Source organism: Lynx canadensis, chromosome C2, assembly GCF_007474595.2.
Source record: "Lynx canadensis isolate LIC74 chromosome C2, mLynCan4.pri.v2, whole genome shotgun sequence".
Lineage (NCBI taxonomy): Eukaryota > Metazoa > Chordata > Mammalia > Carnivora > Felidae > Lynx > Lynx canadensis.
The window spans coordinates 133,550,243-133,575,844 of record NC_044311.2 but is presented as its reverse complement, the minus strand read 5'-3'; the positions used below and the strand labels follow the sequence as shown (position 1 = coordinate 133,575,844).

Sequence of the window (25,602 nt, the reverse complement as noted above, 5' to 3'; positions counted from 1 at the left end):
AAAGAGGCAGAAATGGGATGGATATTACAGGATCATCTATTCGTCACCTTTTTATCCTATATGTTAATATTCTTTCCCCATAGAGCCCTGCAAGGAAGACCATTTTCAGTGTAAGAATGGAGAATGTATTCCACTGGTGAATCTCTGTGACGGTCATCTACACTGTAAGGATGGCTCAGATGAAGCACATTGCGGTATGTGTTGATTTTAAGAAAACACTCATCACTTCAGCCTCTACACTTGGATCCTCCAAATGTAAAAGAAAGATCAGAAATGTATTTATCAGGACGTGTTTTGTTCCTTTTGTGTATCATCATTCCCCTCGTGACTTCCGCACCTTGGATGCCACTCTGGTTAGGAGAAAAATTAACAAGCAGACCCCTGTTTATTGTTAGTTTATTTATTTAAATTTGACTGCATTTAGTAACTTTAAGTCTAGGATAACCCGTATTCAGGTAGAAAGCATAAAGTAGTACTGGGAGACAATGGCCCACACCAGGCCCTCTAGCACCGCCCATATTGACTATGATACTCCTTTGCCTGCATATGGAGGCATCCTCATGTTTACTTATAACTGACTATGTTACACTTGCTCCTTTGCATTCTTGGTTCTTCAGTATCTACTTCTCCTCCTGCTTAGTTGAGTCTTTAGTCTCATCTGCTTCTGAACCTCTATAATGAGTTGTGGCTACTTTCACTATATCTTGCTTTTATTTCTAAGCAGATACTTAGTGCTGCTTATTACATGCCATGCACTATATCTGATTGCTGCAAAACAATCTTAACAAAAGAAGAATTAGCTCTTTTTAGCCATGAGAAAACGGGTTTGGAGAAGTTAAGTGGTTGTCAAAGATCACATACATAGTAGGGGCTAGAGTTGCATTTTCAACCTAAGTCTGTCTAATTCTAACAATGCTCTTGCTTTTCTCAGAATAGGGGGAAAAATGTAAACAATAACATGAAATTTACCCATTGTGGGTAAAACTATTGTTTCTGATGTTTTACCTGTTTGATAAACTAGCTTAGCTTGGCCCAGTCCCTACCTAGCCACTAATAGCATCTATACTGTATCCAAAATGCTTGTAAGATGGTGGGGAAGAGATGGAAACCAAATAGCATAAGAACAAGGCCAAAGAAAATAGCCTCTAGAGAAAGAAGTAGGAAAAAAAGTGCCTATGAACTTGAATTTTCCTTGTTTTAGAGACCAAGCTTGTGAGACATACTCCTCACAATAAATATTATTTTCCATTTATTTTCTATTTTGATATGCACTAAACTTCCATATTTCTCTGCCTTTTTCATTTTTGTAGTTATATGAAAAGAGCAATGTAAAGTCTATCAAATTTATATTTTTCAACTTAAGCTTTCTAACATCCTCTTTTTTAAATGTTTATTCATTTTTGAGAGAGAGAGAGAGAGAGTGCACGTGAGTGGGGGAGGGACAGAGCGGGAGTGGGGGGACAGAGGATTTGAAGCAAGCCCTGCACTGACAGCAGAGAGCCCTACACAGGGATCCAGCTTAGAACTGTGAGATCGTTACCTGAGCTGAAATCGGACGCTCAATGGACTGAGCCACCCAGGCGCCCTCTAACACACTCTTTAAAAAAATTACAATCTCTAAACTCTAAACATTAAGAACATTGCACATGTAGTTTACAACCCATCGTTTACTTTTAACAACTTAGGTCAAAATGACCCTGTGTGTGATCTAATTTCTTTAGTGCGTCTTTTCAATGGCACCAGGAACAACAATGGTTTGGTGCAGTTCAGAATCCTGAGCACATGGCATGAAGCTTGTGCTGACAACTGGACCACACAGATTTCAAATGATGTCTGTCAGTTGCTGGGATTAGGGTAAGTAATTCTACTCAGCTCTGTTTTAAGCAAGTCTCGAACTTTCTTATTGGTATGAAACTGGGTTTATTAAGACATTTAAAATTTATGGAGGTTATGAATTTAGAAAATACATGTTAGCAAAAAGAAGAAAATAAAAATCTTGATTAATGCTATACTCAAAAATAACCACTTAACATCCTTTTTATAAATATGATATAAATATAAGTATATAGAAATACTGTATTATAAAATCATACAAAATATTATACTATTCTGTTTTGTAGCATACTTACACATGAGCATTTCTCATGTCATTAAATTTCTATAGACTATCATTTTTAAGAAAATAAAATATTCTATTTTATGCTATATCATAATATATATAACTAATCACAAAGGTCCCTAGAGAACATGTTTTTGCTATATCTTTCTATAGCAAATAGCTATAACTATTTCTACAATAGTTCCTTTGGAAAATCTGTAACAGTATAATTATTGTGAGAAAAGACATGCAAAGTTTCAAGACTTTTTCAAGAATTGTAGTGCAAATGATAATTCCATATCAATGACTCAACTAAAATTTATTATACTTTCAGTTTGTCATAACATGTTGCATCAAATATACAATTTCATTTTTTACCTTCCCATAATCTCAAAAGTAATGAGGTTTAAAATAGAAAGAAACAGTATAGTCGACTCTAATTCGGCATTGTGATCCATTCATATTTGTGATTTACCAAATCACAATTTGGGAGATTTAACCATTTTAGATTACACATGGTTATTTGGTCATTGGTAGCACTATATTATTTACCACTTTGTTTTATCATATTAAACTATAAAATCTAAATGTAGGAAGTATGCCTATTTTATCCATTACTTCATTGCTAACACCCAAACTTATCATTGTCTCCAAATATAGGTACTAAATAAACATTTGAAGTAATAAATTATTCATTATATATTAATATATGTGTGCATATAAATATAGAAATACCTACCTATCTAAACGCCCAAAGTTGCCCAACTATAACTCATTATCATTTTATTCTGTCCTGAACTGGGGAATTTTGTATAAAATTAAAAATAATTTAAGTCCACATCCACACATACCCTCAGCATTTGGCAATTATCCCAGCTATTCCTAGCTCCTCAAAATCAAAAGTAATTGAGTGCTTTCTTTATAAGGGGACTCCTTCTTAGTTGATTAATAATCATATAGTCTTCATGCGATACACAGGTTTTCAAAATTTATTTCAAAATGTTTATTTTTTTAGCCCAAGACATATTTTCCACAAGAATAACATTAATGAGTGATTAGGTCTTGGTGTAATCTGTAAGAGCTGTTTCATTTCTATTTGACTGGGAGAGTTACATTGTATACTAATGCCAGGCTAGCACCTAACCACCACATAGCGAGATTTTACCATAGGAAAATGTGTGAGGTCCTACTCTGGGTATCAGATACACCCCATAATTTTTTGCAGTTTGAATTGAGAGTTTTCAACTCCCTTTACCTCCTAAAATGCTGTCATTAAGATTGTGAACTCCCCAGTTTCAAGCCTCATTCAAGTGATGCCAGCCTCATCAGGAAGACAATTCCTACAACGAGCAAAGGGAGGATGTGATTTGTCACCCATTATGTAAATAATCATCCGTTTGATTTATGTGCATTAATCAGAAGCTTCCTGCACTTTATATATATTATTGTTTTTATAATACATCATAGCCTGTATTCTAACAAAAACTTTTTCAAAGTGGGAGGCTTTGAGACATAAAGGGTCTTGGAGGAGGGTAGGCTGTAGAGGGAATAATGTTTTTTGATGAAGACTCAACAGAACACTGAAACTGACAGTTGTTGATTTATTCCCACTTCAAGTAAAGCACTGGGTAAGTGGCATTGATTCCAGATTCCTACTTTAATTCCGATTTTAGTTCAACAGTGAGTTCATACAGGTGAGGCCCGAAGAAGTTGTTTGCTGTCACTACTGAAGTTGTCAGTAATTCTTAGGAACACTTTTATAGACCCAGGAATTTAGTAAAGATTAAGCTAAGGAGATTGGTAACTTGACCTTATTTCCACAAGTGACAAATCCAAATGATCTAGATGATGGAGCTCTCAATGCACAGGAGCTTGTGTTCCAATTCACCATCTAGCCAAGCATCATTATATGGTTATAGACACAGGAGTGTGTTTTCATTCTGGTTGTGAATCTTAACTAAAATAGTTTCCGGGGAGATATATGGGTTCAAGATGAATCATTTACAAAGACCAAAGGATCAACATCCTCTTTGACAGAAGTTTTTAAAATTTAAGTGAAATATGTTGAGGGATAGCACAATACTGATTCCTGCAATTGCGCGAGAGAATGTGTTGGAAAGGGAACATGTATCTTATTACTTTTTAACAGTTGTTAATATAAATGTATTATTTTAATTACTCCTGGATCAGAAATTGAAGCGTTAGCAACAATGTTGTGTCTGTTCCATGGATGAGTAAAACATGGTTTTTACTTCAGGTATGTTGGGGATCGACACGTAAGTAGATAATGACAATATAACGTGATAAATGCAATATGCTATTAGAGAACCACTCAATTTGGGAATGTCAAGGAAGGCTTTCTAGAAAATGGCTTGAGCTGAGTGGATGACAGCCAATTCCACACAACTGTATACTATCTATTTACATGTTTTTCTCCCAGCCAGATTTTACTGTCTAGTTCACTGACCTCATTTCCTATGAATCACAGCCCTTCCAGCAGGAGACAGGGACAAAGAACTAGACTTTTTAGTGTGTATAAAGCAAACAGTACATCCCATTGCCTTAGATACAATATTTTTGATGAAGGTCAGGCACTTGCTTTCTTCAGAAATGAGTCAGGTAATCTCTTCAAAGACTTTAATCTTTGGGCCTGCACTTATTAAATAGTCTCCACAGTGCCCTAGTAATTGAACGAAAGTTATAGCCTTAATGAGAATGTGTCTAGACTGGCGCATGGTACCCGAAAGAAAACTTAGTGACTTTAAAATGATGTGTTTGGTACAGTGGAAAGTAATTTAGGAGTCAATTTATTAAAAAAGCACTGTGGTCTCTCAAGATTATTTATGCAGATAGGGTACAAAATGCAATTCCCCAAAGATTCTAGTAAATCATATGAGGTGGATTTCATCAGCCTTCCTTCTTTTAAATGAAGCATTTTCATTCCCTGCCATTTATAGCATGCGTAAGTAAAAAAGTACTTTAAATAACACTTTCATGTCTCTGATCAAAGTATGAAAGAAAACATTTTACACTGATGAAAGAATAAATGTTAAAGAAACTTAGGGTATTGATTTTTAAAACATTTCCTAGGAAAGCACACTACCTCGTTACTAACCCAATAAATGAACTATGTGGTTGACTTGCCCCACTAAGCCATTAAAAACTAGAAGTCATCAGGTCTGTGCAGCTTTGCAGAATTTAGGAAAGGCTAATGTCTTAAAATAGAGGTGGTTATACATACCCCTCTTAGCCTGCTTGTGAGGAGTTGCTGGTAATTTTTAAATCCCACAATAGTCCTGTGCAAGATGCCCTCAATTCAAATGTCAGAAACCTCATGTTGAGCCTCTCATTCTCAAATCCAAAATAAGAAATGGAATTATTGCAAGGTCTTCCATTTCAGAGGGGTTTTGAAAATGTTGGGGGTGGGATGGGGAGGGAATATTGTTTTAATAAGCCTTCCAAATAAACAGAGCATAATGATTTCATATCCTGTGTAAGTACCACCACAAATTCGTATCCACAATTTAACACTGGGTCTTAGAAAACTGAAACGTAGAAAATATAGAACCAGTGTTTCATATTAGTTTTAAAAATTGGTAGGCAAAAAATATTCCTGTTCTTGCCCATATTTCCAGTCATTGTCCTCAAATTTTCAACTACGTGGAAAAAGCCTTAACATAAAGCAACAACAAAGATAAGATATGAGAATCAGTAGAAAAAATGTAACTACTACTTTCTACTTTAAATGATTTCCTTTTTATTTGCTAACTTTATACAGAAATAATTAAATACTATTTTCTGTTATTTTTATTCTTATCTATTTTCCTAGGTGGGATGGTAGGGGGAGGGCAGGTTATGGGAAAGATGGTGGGAAAAAAATTATTTTACTTAGTTTAATTGACCAACCTAAAAAGTTCATCATTTGCCTGATATACAAACTGTAACTCTCATATTCTTCCTATTTTGTTTTTTTTAATGTTTATTCTTTTTTTGAGAGAGAGAGAGACAGAGCGTGAGTGGGGAATGGGGAGAGACAGAGGGAGACCCAGAATCTGAAACAGACTTCAGGCTGTCAGCACAGAGCCTAACGCGGGGCTCGAACTCATGAACCATGAGATCATGATCTAGCTGAAGTCGGACGCTCAACCGACTGAGCCACCAAGGTGCCCCTGTTCTTCCTATTTCAAACTAGAAATGAATTAACTAAAAATAGGTAAAGAGAAAATAATTATAGCAATGCATAGTAAATTTATAACTTTCCAAGATTCATATTACTAGGTTATGAAAAGCACAGTGGTTAGGAAATTCTGTCTGCTATGGGCGAGGGACTGAAAGCAAGCATACCAGTGACTTGTAATCCAAGGGCTGGCTCAGCAGCTCTCAAACCTGGCTATACGTTAGAATCACCTGGTCTTTTTCCCAGATGTTTGGAATCAGGAGGGTTTAGGTCCATGGCTTTCACGTGTGTGTTTTTAAGATCAAACTAGCATAGCAGCATCTGCAAAGCCTGGGATGCAAGCGCGGAAATGCAAATTCTGGAGCCCCACCTGAGTCCTGCCCAGAGGCAAGTCCAGAGTAGTGTCGGCAGTCTGTGTTTGAACCAGCCCTTCAGGTGATTCTGATGCCAAGTTTGAGAACCGCACTCTAGGGAAGGCTTTCATAACCTTCTTTTGTGTGTCATGAACACTTTTGGTGGTCTGCTGAAAATTACCAACCTCTTCTTAGATTCATATATTTAAGTGCAATAAAATAAAATACACATGACTAGAAAGGAAACTAACCACCTTGAAAAATAATTACCAAAATGTTATAAATGTGATATGGTAATATGTATTTCTTTATGGAGTATTCAATAAGATATGTTGGTGGTTCTAATGATTATTGTAAGATAAAAAATTAGCATAAATGATATTTTTAGGTGTATGCAGCAACTGCAATGTTCGTTTTGGTGACAAAATTATAGGTGTTGCTATCAGTGTGGCAATTAGTCACTTACATTTATATAAGAAGGAAATACTAAACTTCAATTAAAGATTAGTAAAAGTTAGTATGTAATTATTTCTTTTCTACCTACAAACTTCTTATCATGGACAACAGAGCAGGATTCTCTCCATCTCTCTCTGCCCCTCCCCCACTTGCCCTCTCTGTCTCTCTGTCTCTCTCTCTCAAAAATAAATAAATAAACTTAAAAAATGGATGAGATGGACACTTGGGTGGCTCAGTCAGTTAAGCATCCAACTTCGGCTCAGGTCATGATATAGTTCGTGGGTTTGAGCCCCACGTCAGGCTATGTGCTGACAGCTCGGAGCCTGGAGTCTGCTTCAGATCTGTGTCTCCCTCTCTCTCTGCCCCTCCCTCGCTCATTCTCTCTCTCTCTCTCAAAAATGAATAAACATTGGGGCGCCTGGGTGGCGCAGTCGGTTAAGCGTCCGACTTCAGCCAGGTCACGATCTCGCGGTCCGTGAGTTCGAGCCCCGCGTCAGGCTCTGGGCTGATGGCTCGGAGCCAGGAGCCTGTTTCCGATTCTGTGTCTCCCTCTCTCTCTGCCCCTCCCCCGTTCATGCTCTGTCTCTCTCTGTCCCAAAAATAAATAAACGTTGAAAAAAAAAAATTTAAAAAAATAAATAAATAAATAAATAAACATTTAAAAAATTTAAAAAATAGAAATATTTTTTCCTTCTCCCTCCTGTCCTTATTTTCATTCTTCCTTATTTTTTGCTTCCTTTCTCACTTTCCTATTCCCTTCCTTCTTTTCTCCTTTATTGCCTTCCATTCTCTTTTTTTCCTTATACCCTTACCTTTTCAAAACAATCTGAGGTGATTTGTAACAGAGTATGTATAGTAACGTTAATAGAATAGTAAATGAAAATAAGATCTGAAGAAATAAGGAGGCAAATCTATAAAACATACAGGATCAACATAATTACTAATATTTGTGTCTGAGATTCCTGGAAACCTACGCAAAAAAAAAAAAAGGAAAACATCAATAAGGGCATCACTTTAATTATGAGATAAGATAAATACTACCAGTTCCATAGAGAAGACACATGTCTCCTGACATTAAATTCTAAAGGAAAGTTTGCATTCATGTCCTTATAAGGTAGTAATGCATTGAAAAAATATGTGCACAGAGAAAACTTCATAGTAAATGTAGAGGTGAATGTCATACTCTTCTTCCTGAAAAATAAACAAACTCCAATGGCAGCTAAGAAAATAAAGTTAGGAATGAGTCAAGGACTTACTACAAAGGGGTAAGACCACATTCTCCAAGATGTTAACCATGAGGATCCTGTCTCTGACAATCTCCTCTAAGTATTATTTCTCTCAGCCGCATTTGATGTACAAAATGCCAGGAACTTGTTTCCTTTCTAATACCATTACATTTGTAGGATAATGTAGAACAGCTACCAGGCTGACCCATCAATTTCTCTCTTGTTCTTAATACAGCAGCTTGCACAGAGGAAGAAATTGATTAGGTGAAGATAATTTTTTCTAGTGGCATTTTTTTTCCTTCTGCATACCACAAAATGTTAGGAGTCGAGGTCAGAAAATCTAAAAATAATTCAGGTTACCTGTTTGCTAAGAGCTACCATAGTTCTAGGGAAGTGCCTACATGTGTTACTATAAACGTGATAAGAAATAAGCAATTGTAGTTGAAGTGTGTCCAGTTCAGCCACGCTATTTACCTAACCGCCTGTATGTCCTGACTTTTCTAGTAGGATGCGTTGCCATCCTTTGCCTCAAACCCCTTTCATTCGCCCTTCCCCCTGCCTATTAAAGTGCTCTCCTCACCTTCTGTCCTGCCAAATCAATCCCCTTCTTTCCCTCCAATCTGAAAAAAAGAAGGTCCATCCTTCTCTAAAACCCTTTTCAAACTAATCCCACCTGGCTCCATTCATTACTTAAACCTTTTGGGGTGTGAAATGAGCTACAGTGCCTGGCTGCAGTATTTGCAACATTTGTTATTATTCTTTCTAGCTTTAGTGTGTCCAAAAGCTTCAAACATCCCTAAGCTTCTGCTTCAGGGAGGAATTCTTATCACAGCAAATACAGTCTGAGGAGCAAGACAAAAGAGAGGAAACCCAAGCAGGCCTGAGAAGAGACACAGAAGATTTAATACTGTACGAGACGCCCCAGGATATCCTTCCTTTTCTCCCTAGAATTCATCTCCTAGTATATTTTTATACTCCATATATGACCTTAAAAATAATGATGGTGGGTTGCATTTGTATGCTTCTTTTCTCACATAGAATAAGGTTTTCCTGAAGCCAGGGGAGCCCTTTCAGGATGCATAACCTATAAAAATGGTAATAAAGGTTTAGAAATAGGTAGTCAGGAGGCATTAGCATGTCAACAAGGTAATGCTATATGGGCATGTTTCTATGTGATACCAAATTTGTACAGATTTCAGACAGCTGTGCAAATGTGTGGGTAGAGTTACCTAAATCTGCAGAGCTAAAATTTTCAGGATTTAAAAAATGCAAACCCCAGTCATAATCTTGCCAGAGTTCCTCTCTAAAAATTAAAAGCTAGTTTTGTTGCAAGAAAAGGAAACCGAGGCAGGGAGAGACTCAGTGACATGCTTTAACTGCAGAACTTAATATAATTTATTCTCTCTCAACAATTCAATTTTTCGTTGTTATGAGATTCTGCTTTTCGAAAATAAATGTGATAATAAAAGGTTGCTAGCCTGTTATTTTGCCAAGAACATTATTAATATATTTTTATTATCTCCATCATTTCTTAAAATAATAAATAGTTTGTTGTAAACCTTCTCTACGGTTTATCTTCTGTGTACTGTGAATACAAGCTGGAATAAATTGTGTTCAGTCCGGAAAAGGTTGAGTTGAATTTGGCAGGATTTGAAACACAAGTAGTCACTCTTAAATTAAATTCCAAATTCTAACATCCAGCACTGACACCTGGAAATGTTTGTATGAACGGATAGCCTCTATATAGCACTTCAGGCTGCTGAATTTATGAGCGACAAAAAATTAATTATGTGAATACTTTATAATTTTTTTTCCAAAAGAGCATTTTAACTATTTTATATTATAGCTTGTAATATATTCTATATACTATATAGACTACATTTACTATATATAGCACTTATATACTATATATCTATATATACTATATATAGCACTTAATATATTCTATTCTATATTCTGTATTCCAAACAATATATCTGTAGTATTAATTGCAGTCTGTTTCCTCATGTAACTTTGAGAGTGAAAATATAGAGAAGACGATCTCAGAATATAAACTGTGTGTCTGTTTTTTTATTTTCAATATGCACACATAATCTTTATTTTTTCCTCTGCCAGATAGTGAAAACATCACTGTGGGACTGCATTTGAGACTCCAAGAGTAGAAGAATTGGCATTCACTAGATATTCTTTAAAGCTTTGCCTCTAGTCTTTTTTTCTCCTAGAATAGGCTTAAAAATTTACCTGCCAATCCCATCACAGTTTAATGCCAGTTGTAAATGTGTAATAAATAGACACTAGATTTAAAAAAAACTGATTTATAAATAACACCTCAATACTTTTTCACTTTAATTATGTCCGAATTTTTAAAAAAGGAAAAAAAAAAGAAAAAGAATTACGTCCAAATTTTGTTTTGAAGTTCCAGAGATACTAATGCATCTTCTCGGGGTCTGTAATAAAAGAGCTAGTCGGGGCACCTGGCTAGCTCGGTCGTTAAGATTACATGCAACTCTTGCTCTCAGGGTCGTGAGTGGCTTGTACAGCTTACTTAATTAAAAAAAGAGAGAGAGAGATAGTTAAGGGATGGAAGAAAAACAGGTAGAAAAAATGGAAAAGTGTTAAACCCACGTCTCTGAGATGTATTTTTAATGAATTACCCTTGAGGATGTTCCCCCACATAGTTATGAATATGGTCAAATGGCAAAACTAAAACAATTTAGTATTGAGTTTGATGTCCTTTATTGAAGGGAAAACGATCCACTGATTGCAGGAGTGCAGTGTCTCACAAGCAGTAGAGCAGACTTCCTGAGTGATTTGGGGGAGAGAGAGTTTTATGGACTGTTAGAAGAGGCAACGGGGCATGACTGGTTAGGAGATCAGGATTTCCTGTTAACCCTAGCAGGTCTTATTTTAGGGTAAAGTAAGCCAGCAGAAGCTGAGTTGGAAGATTGTGATTGGTGTATATTAGGGTTTCTTGACAATGAGGCCATTCCTCAGTGTGGGCTGACAGGTTGAGATTTGTGAAGTGGACTGGGCCACTGCAGTGGGCTCCATTTTGTGGGTCCTGAAAAACAAATTAACTTTATCAGTGCCTTAAAATGAATTGCCTATCAAATAACGAGAAATCATTTCAGAAGCTAAAAAGCAGACCCCCTGAACAAATAAAAATAGATATTATATTTGGCTTTGACAGGGCGTCCCTGACTTCCAAGTGTCAAAATCACCTGAAGGGTATGTTAACACATAGATGGCTGGACCCTACTTCCAGAGTTTCTGTGTCGGTAGGTCTGGAGTGGAGCTAGGCAATTTGCATTTCTAATATATTCTCTGCTGCTTGCCTGGAGAACATACTTTGGAAATCCTTGGTCATGGAGGGTCAGGAACATATAAAACTACCTAGAAGAATGTCCAACACATGTAGGAATTCAGCAGAATAAGGACACTGGCAATATGACCAAAAACAATAAAAGAGAGAGTCTAAAAGAGAGAACGGATAGTAACTAAGACCCACCCTTGCAGCAAAGATGAGCACAATCAACCAATACTAAGGATGTTTCTGAAGCCTCAAGCAAAGTCAACTCAATGAGAGCCTCTTCAAATTGAATAGGTATTCCTTGATAGTCTGAAAAGCCAAGACTGGTGTGATGAATTCTACCAAAAGCTGCAACAATGGTAAATTCAAAGTCCTCTAAGATCTGTTTTGATGCACACTCTGTCTTCCCTAAATATGGGAGTCCTTAAATATAATGTTTCTGCATTATTGTCCTTCCTGAGCAGAGCATTTCTGACCTCTACACCCCTGCCTGTTGTGAAGTCCTTATGCCTATTTGGTTTTTCTGAACTATAACAAATACATTTTACATAAATACTTAAATAAGATGATGCTTCTTTTTCTCTAGAGGGAATATCTTAATCTTTAACAATAACAGTAACAGCACTTATTCTCCCTTTGGCAAATTCATTTCGGGTATTATTAAATGAATAGTCATTGATTTGTGTGCTAGAGTTACTTTTATCTGTTTATAAAGTGCAACATGCTGAATTCTGGGACATTAAATACAGGCTCCATTGTTCCAGTTCTCTGTTCAGTGGATGAAAGGTACGAAACAAACACTTTCAGTTTTTTTTAAGATGCTGTCCCATCTGAAAGAGACAGGAAACACTCTCAACCTCTTTTCTTCTTATTGATCACAACAGTCATGGGTGTTCCCTTGGAAATTCCCTACACACAGAAAAGGGCCAGTGTTGGGGACTGTCTAGGCAAGACATTGGACCTTCTTTTGAAGATGCAGTTGGTGGAAACTTCATGTTATTCCAAAAGATAAGAACTGCATCCTCTCCTTGCCAACCGGCAGAAGTTAGCAGGAATCAGGATGTTTCCAATCAAAATGCATATTTTTATATGAGGATTAAAATCTTGAATAAATAAAAGGCAGGAAAAAAAGATTAGGAAGTAAGAAGCTAAATGTTTCCAGCTAAACCTACGGAAGAGGGTCAGGATGATTGAGAGAAATCTTAAGTTTCACAGTGGAGAGCATGGATATAACATGTTTTCAGGGATAAGAAAGACTAGAAATTTAATGTCTTTTGTTACATGCAGAATGTCTCTTTCTCCATCTCATGCTGGCCCATGAGTTTAGAGTTAGAGGGCCAGGCTACAGACTCCCTTTTTAGAGCAGTCACGTAGCTTCTGGCTTTAAATTAGGGCTTGTTAGACTTTAAATTGAATGAAATACCGAGAACAAAGCAACATTTGGAAAAGTAAACACTGAAGACATTCTTTTTCTAGGTTGTTCTCAGGCAACATGCATTTTTTAAAAGATGGATTACACTCAACAGGAAAAAAGTTTAATAAATTATGGTGCAGCAATTCTATGAGGTTGTTATTAAAATTGATCATTATGGAATTTATTGAACATAGAAGAGTCAAATGAAAAAATCAAATACTCAAGTGGTGCATGCACTGAATTTTAACTTTGTTAAATAATATATGAGCATGAAAACAAGAACTAGAGGGATTACACAAAAACTTAAATTATGTTTTATGTTTTTATGGATGATTCTGGTTTGTACCATCTTTTAGACAGCAAAACTTTTGAAGGGTTATATTAAAATGTTCATCTTTTTTTTTTGTATGGAATCCCATCATTTCTTTCAATGTCCACAGCAAAAAATAACTATAAATTAAGGTTTTGGTTCTTTGTGTTTTTGTTTTGTCTCTATGTGTTTTTCCCTAGGAGTGGAAACTCATCGATGCCAATCTTCTCTACTGGAAGTGGACCATTTGTAAAATTAAACACAGCCCCTAATGGTAGCTTAATACTAACACCAAGGTGGGTCCCAAAATCTGTTCTTGGACTAATTTGTACATGGACTGGAAAGAAGATAGATTTTAAAACTAATCAGATTTTAACGCCACCACATACTAGCTATATAATCTTAAAAGTTATTTAATTTTTGTATTATTCAGGTAATCTCAAATACTACCTGACTGATCCTACTTGATAACATTATCTAACCCTCATGTATATGGTAAGGCAGTCAAAGGAGATATTGCATATAAAATTGTGCAGCACATAGATAGAGATTCAATAAGTTTACTTCTATACCCTTTCTATCCTTACCTTCAAATTCATTAACAAGTAAATCCCAAAGAAAAAAATTCTGAGAGTTGGGATAAATTGGTCCAATGTTAGTCAGACTAAAAAGGGTGACACAAATTAGTTATCAAGAAAAGAGAAGAGAGGGGCGAAAGTCATGGTATTTAGCAAATAGAACATGAATATTGAGGGAAGGAGTCTAGACTTCTAGTTGTGCCTGCATATTCTCTTATGCTCTTTAAAATTAGGTTATTTTGGGGCTCCTGGATGGCTCAGTAGCTTAAGCATCCGACTTCGGCTCAGGTCATGATCTCGCAGTCTGTGGGTTTGAGCCCCCTGTCAGTCTCTATGCTCTCGGCTTGGAGCCTGAATCCCACTTGGATTCTGTCTGTCTGTCTCTCTCTCTGCCCCTTCCCTGCTCATTCTCTCTCTCTCTCTTTTTCTCTGTCTCTCTCTCTTTCTCTCTCAAAAATAAATAAACATTAAAAAAAGTTTTAAATTAGGTTCATTTTTATAATTTTTACTACTGTTTAAAAAGCAACCTCCTTCCTGTATTCAAACGTCTATTTTATCTTAAATTATGTCATTTCTCCTGTTTGGGCATTCATGATATTTTTTTTGGTTGAGATTGGCTTTTGAATTTTAAAGTTCCATTAAAGACCAGCTGCAGGTAGGAAGAGAGTAACTTCAAGAAGAAGCCATAACTACAGACAAAGATTTAAGATGTCATTGCTGGTACATTAGCTTGCAGTTTTTTTTTGTATAACATACTTAATGGTAAAAAATGAAATTATGTAATTATTCAGCTATTCATGAAACGTTGTATCTGTGAGCTCAACCAGTAAAACAAATTGATAAAGGAGTATTTTCAGTACCAAGGACTTTGCAATTGAATGTTTTATATGAATGTTTGCTGGGCCTTGACTGATATTGTTAGTCTCATAAGGGGTGAAGCAAAGCTTTTTCAAATGAGAAAGCAGATTTCTAGATTTCCTTCTATAAGCATGTTTAAATTTACATTAGCATTGTAGATCAAAAGCAATTTGTACACCGAAAATTTCTTTTGTTTATATCTCATAGACTTTAAGGATAAGAAAAAGAACAAAGGAAAAAATATTTTTAAAAATTCATCTCAATTATGTGCATGTTTCAGAGCAGAAGTCTGTTATTCTGTGCTTATCAACAAAATGACAGTATCATTGATGTCCCTATTGTGTGTATGCTTATGTTATTGTATGCGTGCTATGTTATTGTGCATATGCTATGTTATTGTACGTATGCTTATGTTATCATATATATGCTTAGTATTACTCTACTCTAAGGCCTAGGAGACTAAAGCATGACCTGGACATGCTCACAAATCCATAGGCAACCCCACGTTCCTCTATTTTCCACTCTACCTTGCAATCTTCTAAATTGCCAAAGGCAACAGCTCACTTTAAATAACAATTCTGGAAGGGGCGCTTGGGTGGCTCAGTTTGTTGAGCCTCTGACTTTGGCTCAGGTCATGATTTTGGGTTTGTGGGTTCAAGTCCCAGGTTGGGCTCTGTGCTGACAGAGCAGAGCCAGCTTTAGATCCTCTGTCTTCCTCTCTCTGCCCCTTCCCTGTTCTCTCTCTCTCTCTCTCTCTCTCAAATAATAAAAAAAGAAAAAAAAAACTAAAAAGAAAGAAATAAATAGCAGTTCTAGAAAGGAGAAAGAAAGAGAAAGCATAGCCAATCAACGAGAAAAAAGACCATACTGATGGCCATATATGGGAGAGAAACGTTTATTTTGTCAATATAATAGATATAAACCCATCCATTTATATCGCAATAGCCCCTCAACTAATGGGGCTGAGAGAAAGACATAGGATCCTGCTCTTGTCTTTCTTCCTGTCCAGGGGGCTGACCTAGCTCTGATTCCAGGACCAAAGGCCGGGACAATAATTCTGTTTCCCTCCGATCTCTCTAAATATACCTGGGCAAAGTGTGGAGTCACTGCTCATTCTGACCAGATACTAAGGAATTTATTCCTCTACACTGAGAAACTGCATGTGTGTGTTTATGCATGAAAAGTTTGACTGGCTGAAATGCATGGAGAATGAGGGGCAAAGTTCAGGTCCATTTTCTGGTTAATTTAATAGTTACTTTTTGTTTTAAAAGTTTATTAAGCTTTTCTATGCTTGCTAAAAAGAATTTCATCAGTTTTGTCCATACCACAAACTATTAGGCATCTTTAATATCTAAGAATGCTGAACCATTTTGAATATGGATTTTCACTGATGAGTACTATAGATAGAGAAAGAGTTTGGATGAACTTGAAAGTATGTTGGAAAACATTCTAGAAACTGCTTTTCTCCCAACGATGAGTATATAATAGAAGGGGAGTTCATTATGACTATATATTGATATACCCATATTTAGATGGATATACATGTGTGTGATGTGGTTGTGGATTGGGGGGGGGGTGGTTCGGAGCCCACGACCAAGAAAAAATTCTTAAGACCTTCTTTGGGGCAAAACAGTAATTTTATAAAAGGATGGGGACAGGACCCATGGGCAGGAAGAGCTTCCCCAGGATTGTGAAGGGTGACTGATTATATACTTGGGAGCTGGGGGAAGTAAAGGCAATGAGGAGTTTCCAAAAGGACTTTTATATGGAGGCCTAGCTGTTGTCAGTCTCTAGCAAAGCATTAACATTAAGATATTAGGGAGTTCCTGGAGAAATGTTGTCCTCCCCTGCCTCAAGCATTTGTCAATAGGCTGCAGGTTATAAGGAAATTTATTTTATCTACCATTTCCTTCTGCCTTGGTTTCCCACATCACATCCACATTGCTTATTAATAAAATATAAGTATATTTTCTTTTATTTCAATTGAAGTTACCTTCTATTCTAAGTGATATGTCAATTGGACAGTATGAATGCACGTGCTTTCAAATAAGCCTTATCATGTATGTTCCAGAAACACTGAATTGCTTTGATTGTACTTGTGATCGCATACACATTTTGGGTCTTGCTTTGTGTTTTTGTTTTGTTTTTACCTGAAATTTCAAACACCTAAGTAATATGCACAACATATGTAGCTAAATATATAAATAGAAATTATTAAAGTTATATATGTGTGTATGTGCTTGTTTCAATGTGACCAGTATCTGCCCTGGCAGAATCAGGAAACAGTGTGGGAAAGTACTTTAATTCCTTGTATTATACTGATCTCTAGTGGTCAATAAGTATAACACATTTTTTAACTCTTTTCCTTTGTTTAAATTTTTGTTTAACATAGAATTCTTGGCTTTGAAAAAAGTTGGTATCCAAGTATTTAAACAGGTAGTGAGTTTTTAAATTATTTATGCCTATACTTCGTCTTATATTTTGCTGTTTATATGTTTATCTCCCTTGAAAGCAGGGCCTGTGATTCATCAATCAGTGAATTTTCTGAATGAGGTACACAGCCTCACACACAATGCGAGGCATTTATATTTTCCTGAATAGCAATACTGAGACATGTTCTGTATTATAGAATGATGATATCCAAGGTTGGTTCAAGCAAACTAACAATAACTATCATTTATTGAATGTTCATTGTGTGTATGGCACAATAACTCCAGTTTATTTAACTTCTCACAAAACTCCAACAAAGTAACTACTATTGCTCCCATTTTATGGATGACAAAACTGAATCCCAGGGACACTAAACAACTTATCCAAAATCACAAAATGTAAGTGGTAGAGAGTTAAGGGCTCAAACTCCGTTCTATTTGACTTTAAACTGAGGATTTTCCTGCTGTGCGTGTCAGCGTCCCCACATTTCATATAACCTACTTACATCTGAAGGTTAATTCTACAAAAAAAATAAGATAATAAGATTAAAATAGATACACTATACTTTGTTTTAAAATGTTAGGTGCACACTTTCTGAAATATAATTGTTCTTCTATTACAGTAAACAGTGTTTACAGGATTCACTGATTCTGTTACAATGTAATCAAAAACGTAAGTAAATATTTTGTCATGTTTTCTTCCTTCATGCCTTCCGTTTAAAATTCCGAATGGAGTTGGTATATCACTATTTTGTAGTGATCCACTAAATTTTCGTAAGCAAAGGAAATCCACCAAAATAAAATAGATTTATTTTAATTCACTTATTTTATTTCTTCATTTATTTTAATAGCATGTGGGAAAAAACTAGTGACTCCACGAGTCAGCCCAAAGATTGTTGGAGGAAATAATGCCAAAGAAGGAGCCTGGCCCTGGGTTGTCGCCCTTTATTACAACGGCCAACTGCTCTGTGGTGCATCTCTTGTCAGCAACGACTGGCTGGTGTCGGCCGCCCACTGTGTGTATGGGTGAGTGTGACATCACAGTGGCTTCTCCCAGATGAGATGACCACAGCAGACACTCTGCATGCCATTTCCTGCAGCCTCACAAAATCATCCCCTCAGGGAAATGTTCCTGCCATTCTGACATTATATAGTACCATTTTTCCCATTAAAATCATATATAAACATAGAGAACGCTAAATTAAAAATCAATTCTTCATTAGATACTTGCATCAAGCATTATGTTTCCTACATACATGAAAATTGAAATTCATATGTACACAAGGTAAGCACTTTTAAAGGCATGAAATTCGTATTTAATGCATAAATTGTGCTGGTTATCGTTCAATCAGGCCAATAGCATCAGAAATTGTCAGTATCAAAAAAAAAAAAAGCACGTTCAAATAGCCCTTAAGTGACTAATAAACTGTGTTCTAAAAATTCATGGGTAGGGACTTTGTTGTGACTTAGAATAAAAATATTTCCTTCTCAAGTCACATCTAGTTTGATGCTACCCATAACTGAATCTTAGAAACAATATCAACCATATCTAACTCTTTTTTTGTTATGTAGTATGACAAAATACATGTTGAATTCTAGGATCTGTCTTCTCCTTCTAGAAGCAGCCATTCCCAAAGCAGTGCCACAAGGAAAAAACAGAGAGAGTGGAGGGACGGGGAGAAAAGGAGAAGAAAAGAACTATTCTTGGGCCCAAGAACGTGTTAATTCTCTGCTTCTGCCTGAAAGAAGGCACCTTCTTAGGTAGTCTTATTCTGACACTTCTGAATTAGGCCCAAGTAAAAGGTAGCTTCCTCATAGAAGATTCATAAGCCCTGATCCTAAGGTAATTTACTGACCTTAATTGAGTAAAAGGAACCTCCAGAGAATGGCCTGAGTTATGAGGATTAGAATAAGCCTCTGTGGCCAGTGTCCAGAATCTCTGAGAAATGAAGCATGTGTGCTCAGGAATGTAAGATATAGCTATAATCAGATCAAAAGACTAACTCCCTACCAACCCAGATAGTGAAAGTTCTTTGATGGATGGAGACAAATTGTCAGATGCAGGTTATGATAGTTGTTTGGCAGACGGGGGCGGGGAGCAGAGTATTAAAGGATTGATCCCATTGGACCAGTGTGAGGGCAAACTTGAACTCAGAACCCGAGGAATCTGAAATAAGGACCCATAGCCAGAGCTGGACTAATCACCTGGGCTCCAAAAGGACTACCCAAGTTACTGCCCATCTACATCCAAGCTCTCTATTCTATGCATCACACCCTGTATCTAGATGAGTAAACTACAGCCTGTCCCATAGCTAAACTGCACCTTCGTGACTCTGCTGCCTCTCGATAATAATATTTTAATCTGTTTTCAGCCACACCACAAAAAAATGTCCATAGCAGTCAATATTTTCCCATCCCCTGCTAAACATGAATTTAACTTTTACCTGTACATAACCTATACCTTCAGATGCCACAGGTGGGTAACCTATATCCCAATTTACAAGCGAAAGGTATCTTTACCTACAGATTCATTGTTTTCTGTTGCACAGAGATGGGTCTTATTAAGTTAGCAACCTCCCATATTAACCTTGGATTTGGTAAATTAGTCCGTTTGATGTTCTTGCAGAACATATGCTTTCTAAATGTCAACCAGGCTTACAGTAATATTAGTGGCATCTTTCATTTATCTACCTTACAGATGTACTTGTTGTAGGTCAATGATACCAATATCATAGCTTTTTAAACCACAAATATTCAAACGAAATAGAAAATCAGTTTGGTCTACTATAAACACATGTTTAGTTATATAGGACATAAAATGTCTTTTCACACAGCTTCAATCAGAACACAAGCAAACAAGTGTAAACTGTAATACAATTGTGATGAATTCAAACTCATCCTCACCAACGTTGCATTTTGCTCTCCTTACCCATTCAGTTGTATTATTTCTTCTTTCCCAAAAAATGTAAACCTGGTCCAGGCGTTTTAATCTGCAGGTGGTTAAATGGTTTAATTGGACAGCTCTTCTCTGTCTACCACAGTCCACACTCCTATTCCCATCCATCAGCCAGTGTTCCTGGATGTCATTAAGCTTCCTTATGCCTGTTTTTTTTCTCTGTCACCGATTTGTCTTCTTTTCCAACCTTAAAACAGAGATTTGGAGAGTATGGACCAACTTTACTGTGCCTTAAAAGGAAGGTTGACTTTAAACCAGAGGATAGAATTTTGATCCTACTTACGCTACTGACTTCATGTGACTTGGTATCTGTTTAGGTATCCTCACCCACAGGGGGTTCCTAACGATGTCCACCCCCTAGAGTGATTATCAGGACAAAAGTAAGATGATGCAATACTTTTGCGTACTGTGAATTACATAAATGTGCAATAAAAATTTTATTGTCCTCCTGTTCCTGTGCAGAAAAGGTCCAGAGTCTGATTCTTGCCCAGGAGACATTCAGCATATTTATTTTCTAAACTTTTTATAGTGCTATAATTTCAAACACAAACAAAAATTGCAAATACTAGCACAGAGAACTCTTCTGTACCTTCACTGAGATTCATCAATTGCTTACATTTTATGCTATGAAAACTTTCTTATCTTTCTCTCCAATCTGGAGAAATATTCTTTCATTCTCTCCAATCTGGAGAAATATTTATTTTCTGAATCTCTTTATAGTGTATTAGACACTGTGCCCCTTTACTCTGTATGTTTACTAAGAACAAGGATATTTTCCTACATAATCACAGAAAGTCATGGACATTTAACATTAATGCAATACCACTATCTAATCTATAATATGTGTTCATTTTTGTCTACTGTCCTAAATATGCCCTTTATAACCTTCCTGGTTTGTTTGTCTGTTTGCCACCCAAGAACCAATCCAGGATAATGCACTGCATTTTGTTACTATAACTCTTTCATCTTTTTCAATCTGGAATAGACTTTCTGCCAGGCTTGCTATCTTTATGTCTTTCTTGTCTTTGATATTTTTTATTACAGCAAGTTATTTTATAGAAAGTCCTCATATTTGGTGAAACCCTTTAAGCTTGCCCCCGTGTTGGTCTTGATGTATGTCCATTCTTTGAGAATTTCTTTACTTTCTGCAAAATAAGATGTTCCAGGTTCATTTTGTGCTTCTTCCCCCCTAGTCCTCAAATCAAACTTTCTAAGAAACCCCAGTTCTGTTTAGGTAATTTTAGTTTCTTCTACATTTTACAAATCAAGATCTTGTGTGCTCCTTGCTACTGCTGGTGTGTCGAGCTCCTAGACCCTCTCAATAGATACAGCCATATACCTATAAATATGAACTCAAAGTGGCAGCTCCAATGAAAATAGATTGCCGCAAGATGCATTCTAGCTCATCTCCAATAATGAGAAACCTGTTCCTACCATCCACAAAATATTTATGGATTTGTTCAAGCTTAGAACACAAGTAGTTTGAGAATTGCTAACCCTGCCGCTGTTAAGCAAACTCACCACCTAGAGTTTAATACTTGTTTTTTCCCACTGACAGAGAGCAACTGCATAATCTTAAGTGCACAATTTGATGAGTTTTGAAAAGGCATATGCCTGTGTAACCCCCACTCCTATCAAGACATGAAACTTTCCATCACATGCAGAATTCTCTTACTCTCCCTTCCCAATCACCATCCCTGCTTCCAGAAGCAACCACTACTCAGCCTTTTGGGTGGACAGGTATATATAGATTTATACTCTGGATCACAGCTATTAAATTGACATACATCAATAATGAAATTATCCATAGAGAGGCCTCTTGCCAATCTTCCATTCTTTAATTTAGCTCTTTAGAGATGACCAAATACATTTATTTCATTCCTTATTGAAATAATTCATTATTCAATATTACTATGATACCATATGATACTTAAATTACTAAAACTGACCAGTATTATCCCATTTAATCTAGCTCCTCTTTTCTTTTAAAATTACCCCTGATATTCTTGAAAACATTCTTTTTTCAAGTTTTTATTTATATTCCAGTTATTTAACAAACAGTGTAATGTTGGTTTCAGGAGTATAATTCAGTGATTAATCACTTACATACAACACCCAGTGCTCATGACAACAAGTGCCCTCCTTAATGCCCATCACCCATTTAGCCCATACCCCATCCACCTACCCTCCATCCACCCTCAGGTTGTTCTCTATGGTTGAGTCTGTTTTCTGCTTTGCCTCTCTTTTTCCCCCACTATGCTCATCTGTTTTGTTTCTTAAATTCCACATATGGGTGAAATCACATGGTATTTGTCTTTCTCTGACTGACTTACTTCACTTAGCATTATGCCATCTAGATCACATTTCATTCTTTTTGGTGGCTAAGAAATATTCCATTGTATATATATCTACCACATCTTCTTTACCCATTCATCAGTCGATGGACCTTTGGGCTCTATTCCTTGAAGACTTTCTTACTCTCTGACAGCACCATATTTCAGAGGCATTCTACTTTTTCCTTGCCTTAAAAAATGGAATTGGGTATCCTCATGGGAATCTTTTTTCCATTCAGTGGAGAATAATAATAGAGACCTAAAATGCTGTGCTGGGGGTAAACATTGGGGTTGGCCATGGGTGGACTTGACTAAAGTACCATCTTTGCTAATGGTAGAACAGAAAAATATTGCAATTCAGAGTTACAGGTTCCCACTGATTTTTCTTCCTTTCGGCATATCGTCTTGCTCTATCATAACTGTCTTACCATATTTACTTTTTACCACAATGAAAGTCCCATACTCTGAGTAGGGAATTTATTTATACACCAGCACATGGCAACCTAGAGTGGGCATAGTGCTAGTCCTCCCATCTGGTGCAGCATCGAAGGAGCACCTACTGTGCACCAGGAAGTGTGCTAGTCTTTGAGGTTATAGAAGTCAAGAATACATGCCTTTCTGTTGCCCCCAAACCTGTGCCTTTCTGTCTTTTGCTACTAAGAAACATATTTCGCTTGAACAAGGCAGGCACAGGCAAAATGCAGCAGAAATTCAACCAACGTCTCCTACCTTAAGGTACTCACTTCTGCCCTCTTTAGTCTGTGCCAGATTGGGACTTGCCTATCCAATGGGCTATTTCCTGTTCCATCCGCACCTGTCTTCTGTCCTATAGCTTTTTCTTGTTTCACTAGAATGCAGATATTTTGAGACAAATATGTTTTTAAAACATAATAAGTACCCCTTCCTCATCTACACTGATTTTTCTGAGGCCTTTCTTTCTCTGTCTTAGCTTTGGGTGAATGGAAAAGCCAGGGAGGATTCTGTATTGCTCATTATCCCAACAGTAATAACAAAGGGCAGATTCTTGAGTCCCACTCCAACTTTCCAAATTAGAATCTCTGGAAGTGGAAATTGGGAATCAAGATTTTTAGCAAAATTCTTCAGGTGATACATAAAATTGAGTACCATTGGCTATAACTTCTGTATTCTCAAGCCTTTTCTTCTGAGAGAAGGCACTAAGATTGCAATAGGATGTAGTTGTTCTAATAGTGCTTGTGCTGATGTGGGCTTGTGGTGGGGAAGCTAAGCACATAGACATGAAAAGCTATGTGGAGTAAGACTTGAGGGAGAAATGCAAATGATAAGTTGGAGAGGTATCTCCTTCCTATAGTACGGTCTATAGATACAGGAGAAATAAAAATATGAAAAAAAGGCTATTTTCCGTGTAGTGCTATAACAACTTCAGAAATCATTAAGAATGTGTCAGATTAATATTGCTGTAACTTATATTTAATTAGACCAGTAGCTTGAAGCATGTATGTTTAATTTTCACAGTTCACGCATCATGGATTGGTTTCCTACTTCAAACCTTAAAATAACAAGACAAAATGGTGATTACTAAGCTTTGTGCTGCCTGCAAGCTCCCTCATATCAGTAACTAATATTTATTGTTCTCAGAAGGAGTATAGTACTTATAAAAAACAAGAATTTGCAAAGTTAGGGGCATCTAGGTGGCTTTGTCAGTTAAGCATCTGACTTTGCCTCAGGTCATGATCTCATGGTTCATGAGTTTGAGTCCTGCCTCAGGTGAGCTCCCACCCTGCTTTGGGTGAGCCCCCTTGTCTCTCTCTCTCCCTCTCTCTCTGTTTCTCTGCCCCTCGCTCACTTGTGCCCTCTCTCTCGTTCTCAAAAGAAAAAAAAAAAGAACAGAATTTGGGAGGTTAGCTACGGAACTGCATTATTTTATCATTGAGTTAAACCTATAGCGAATAACTGCATTATCTGTCTGAACTTCCATGTAAGTTTTGCTGAAGATAAAATATGTAGAAAGCACTTAAGAAGACAATCCTATCATTTTTGAAAATAAATACATTCTGGCAACTTTAAAATTGAACCTCTGTAATGGGCTCATATGCCTTTTGAGCAGATTTTGATAGTTATTTTTTCAACATGATACCATTAATATGATTAATATTATTTATGATATGAAATATTAATATTACACATTGTTTATGTAAAATATATGAAAATGCCAAATGTAAAGCGTATAAGTAGATATAATTGAATGTAAAGTAAGAAACATGGTGTGGTAATTGTAAAATCAATTTTTTGTAAATATTAGGTATATATTAAATGTTTAATAAAAAACACAATTCTTAAAAAAGAGTAGCTACCTGTTACCCATCAACCGTAACAGGTATACTAATCAAGAGACAACCATGACCAGCTGAGCTTTAGGAAACATGTTTAAATATGTGATACAGCAAGAAGTTTAGAGATAGGACACCAGGAAAGAGATTTCATTCTATCCCGTCTTTGAGTAGGCCAGTGTGGGCAGGGGAGTCCCAGGGTACGGTGGGAGTGCATGCAGGCAGAATGTCTGAAAACATCAATGTGTTCAGTTTGACCAGTCCAGCCAGTACTGATGATTCCTCTGACCCAGACAGGAAGAATCAAAAAGCCCTCTTGACAAGCAAACAGGGCCTCTACAGCACCATAATACCCTCCTGGCCCGGCATCTGGGCACGTAAGGAGCTATCACCAGCCCCTAAGAGCAGACACATCCTCCCTACCTGAGCCCAGATAATTCAGTGGCAGATCCTGTCTCTCTCCCAACCCTACCCTCATGTTCTCAACCCTGCCCACAGAACCCTACCCATGGCCACTGGAGGCACCCCAGTATGCTGGTGCAGATGCAGCCTCTGAGGTCAGACAGCCCCAGTTCAAATTACTGCCCCACCACGTAAACTGTCAGTACCCAGTTTGTTCTCGTTGTAAAATCCATAGCACTGAAGCAAAAATGAAAAGAGTTGATGCGAAGTACAGGGCACTGGCCTTGGCACAAAATAAGTTGTCCATAAATGGGTGTTAGGCTATTGCTATAAAGTATGTGAGCAAGATATCTCTGATTTTAATGCAGTGTGGTTATCTGTGGATGTCGCCTG

The 25,602-nt window shown here is 36.9% G+C and overlaps 1 protein-coding gene across 1 annotated transcript in view; it reads left to right on the top strand.

The window, feature by feature from the left end:
• Nucleotides 1-25,602, top strand: part of TMPRSS15 (transmembrane serine protease 15) — a 121,872-nt gene that overhangs the window by 83,711 nt on the left and 12,559 nt on the right. Inside the window, exons 16-20 of the mRNA XM_032594595.1 lie at nt 84-194; nt 1,722-1,854; nt 13,545-13,640; nt 17,833-17,882; nt 18,061-18,235. Of these exons, the coding sequence (XP_032450486.1) occupies nt 84-194; nt 1,722-1,854; nt 13,545-13,640; nt 17,833-17,882; nt 18,061-18,235 (565 nt within the window). The remainder of the gene's footprint in view (nt 1-83; nt 195-1,721; nt 1,855-13,544; nt 13,641-17,832; nt 17,883-18,060; nt 18,236-25,602) is intronic.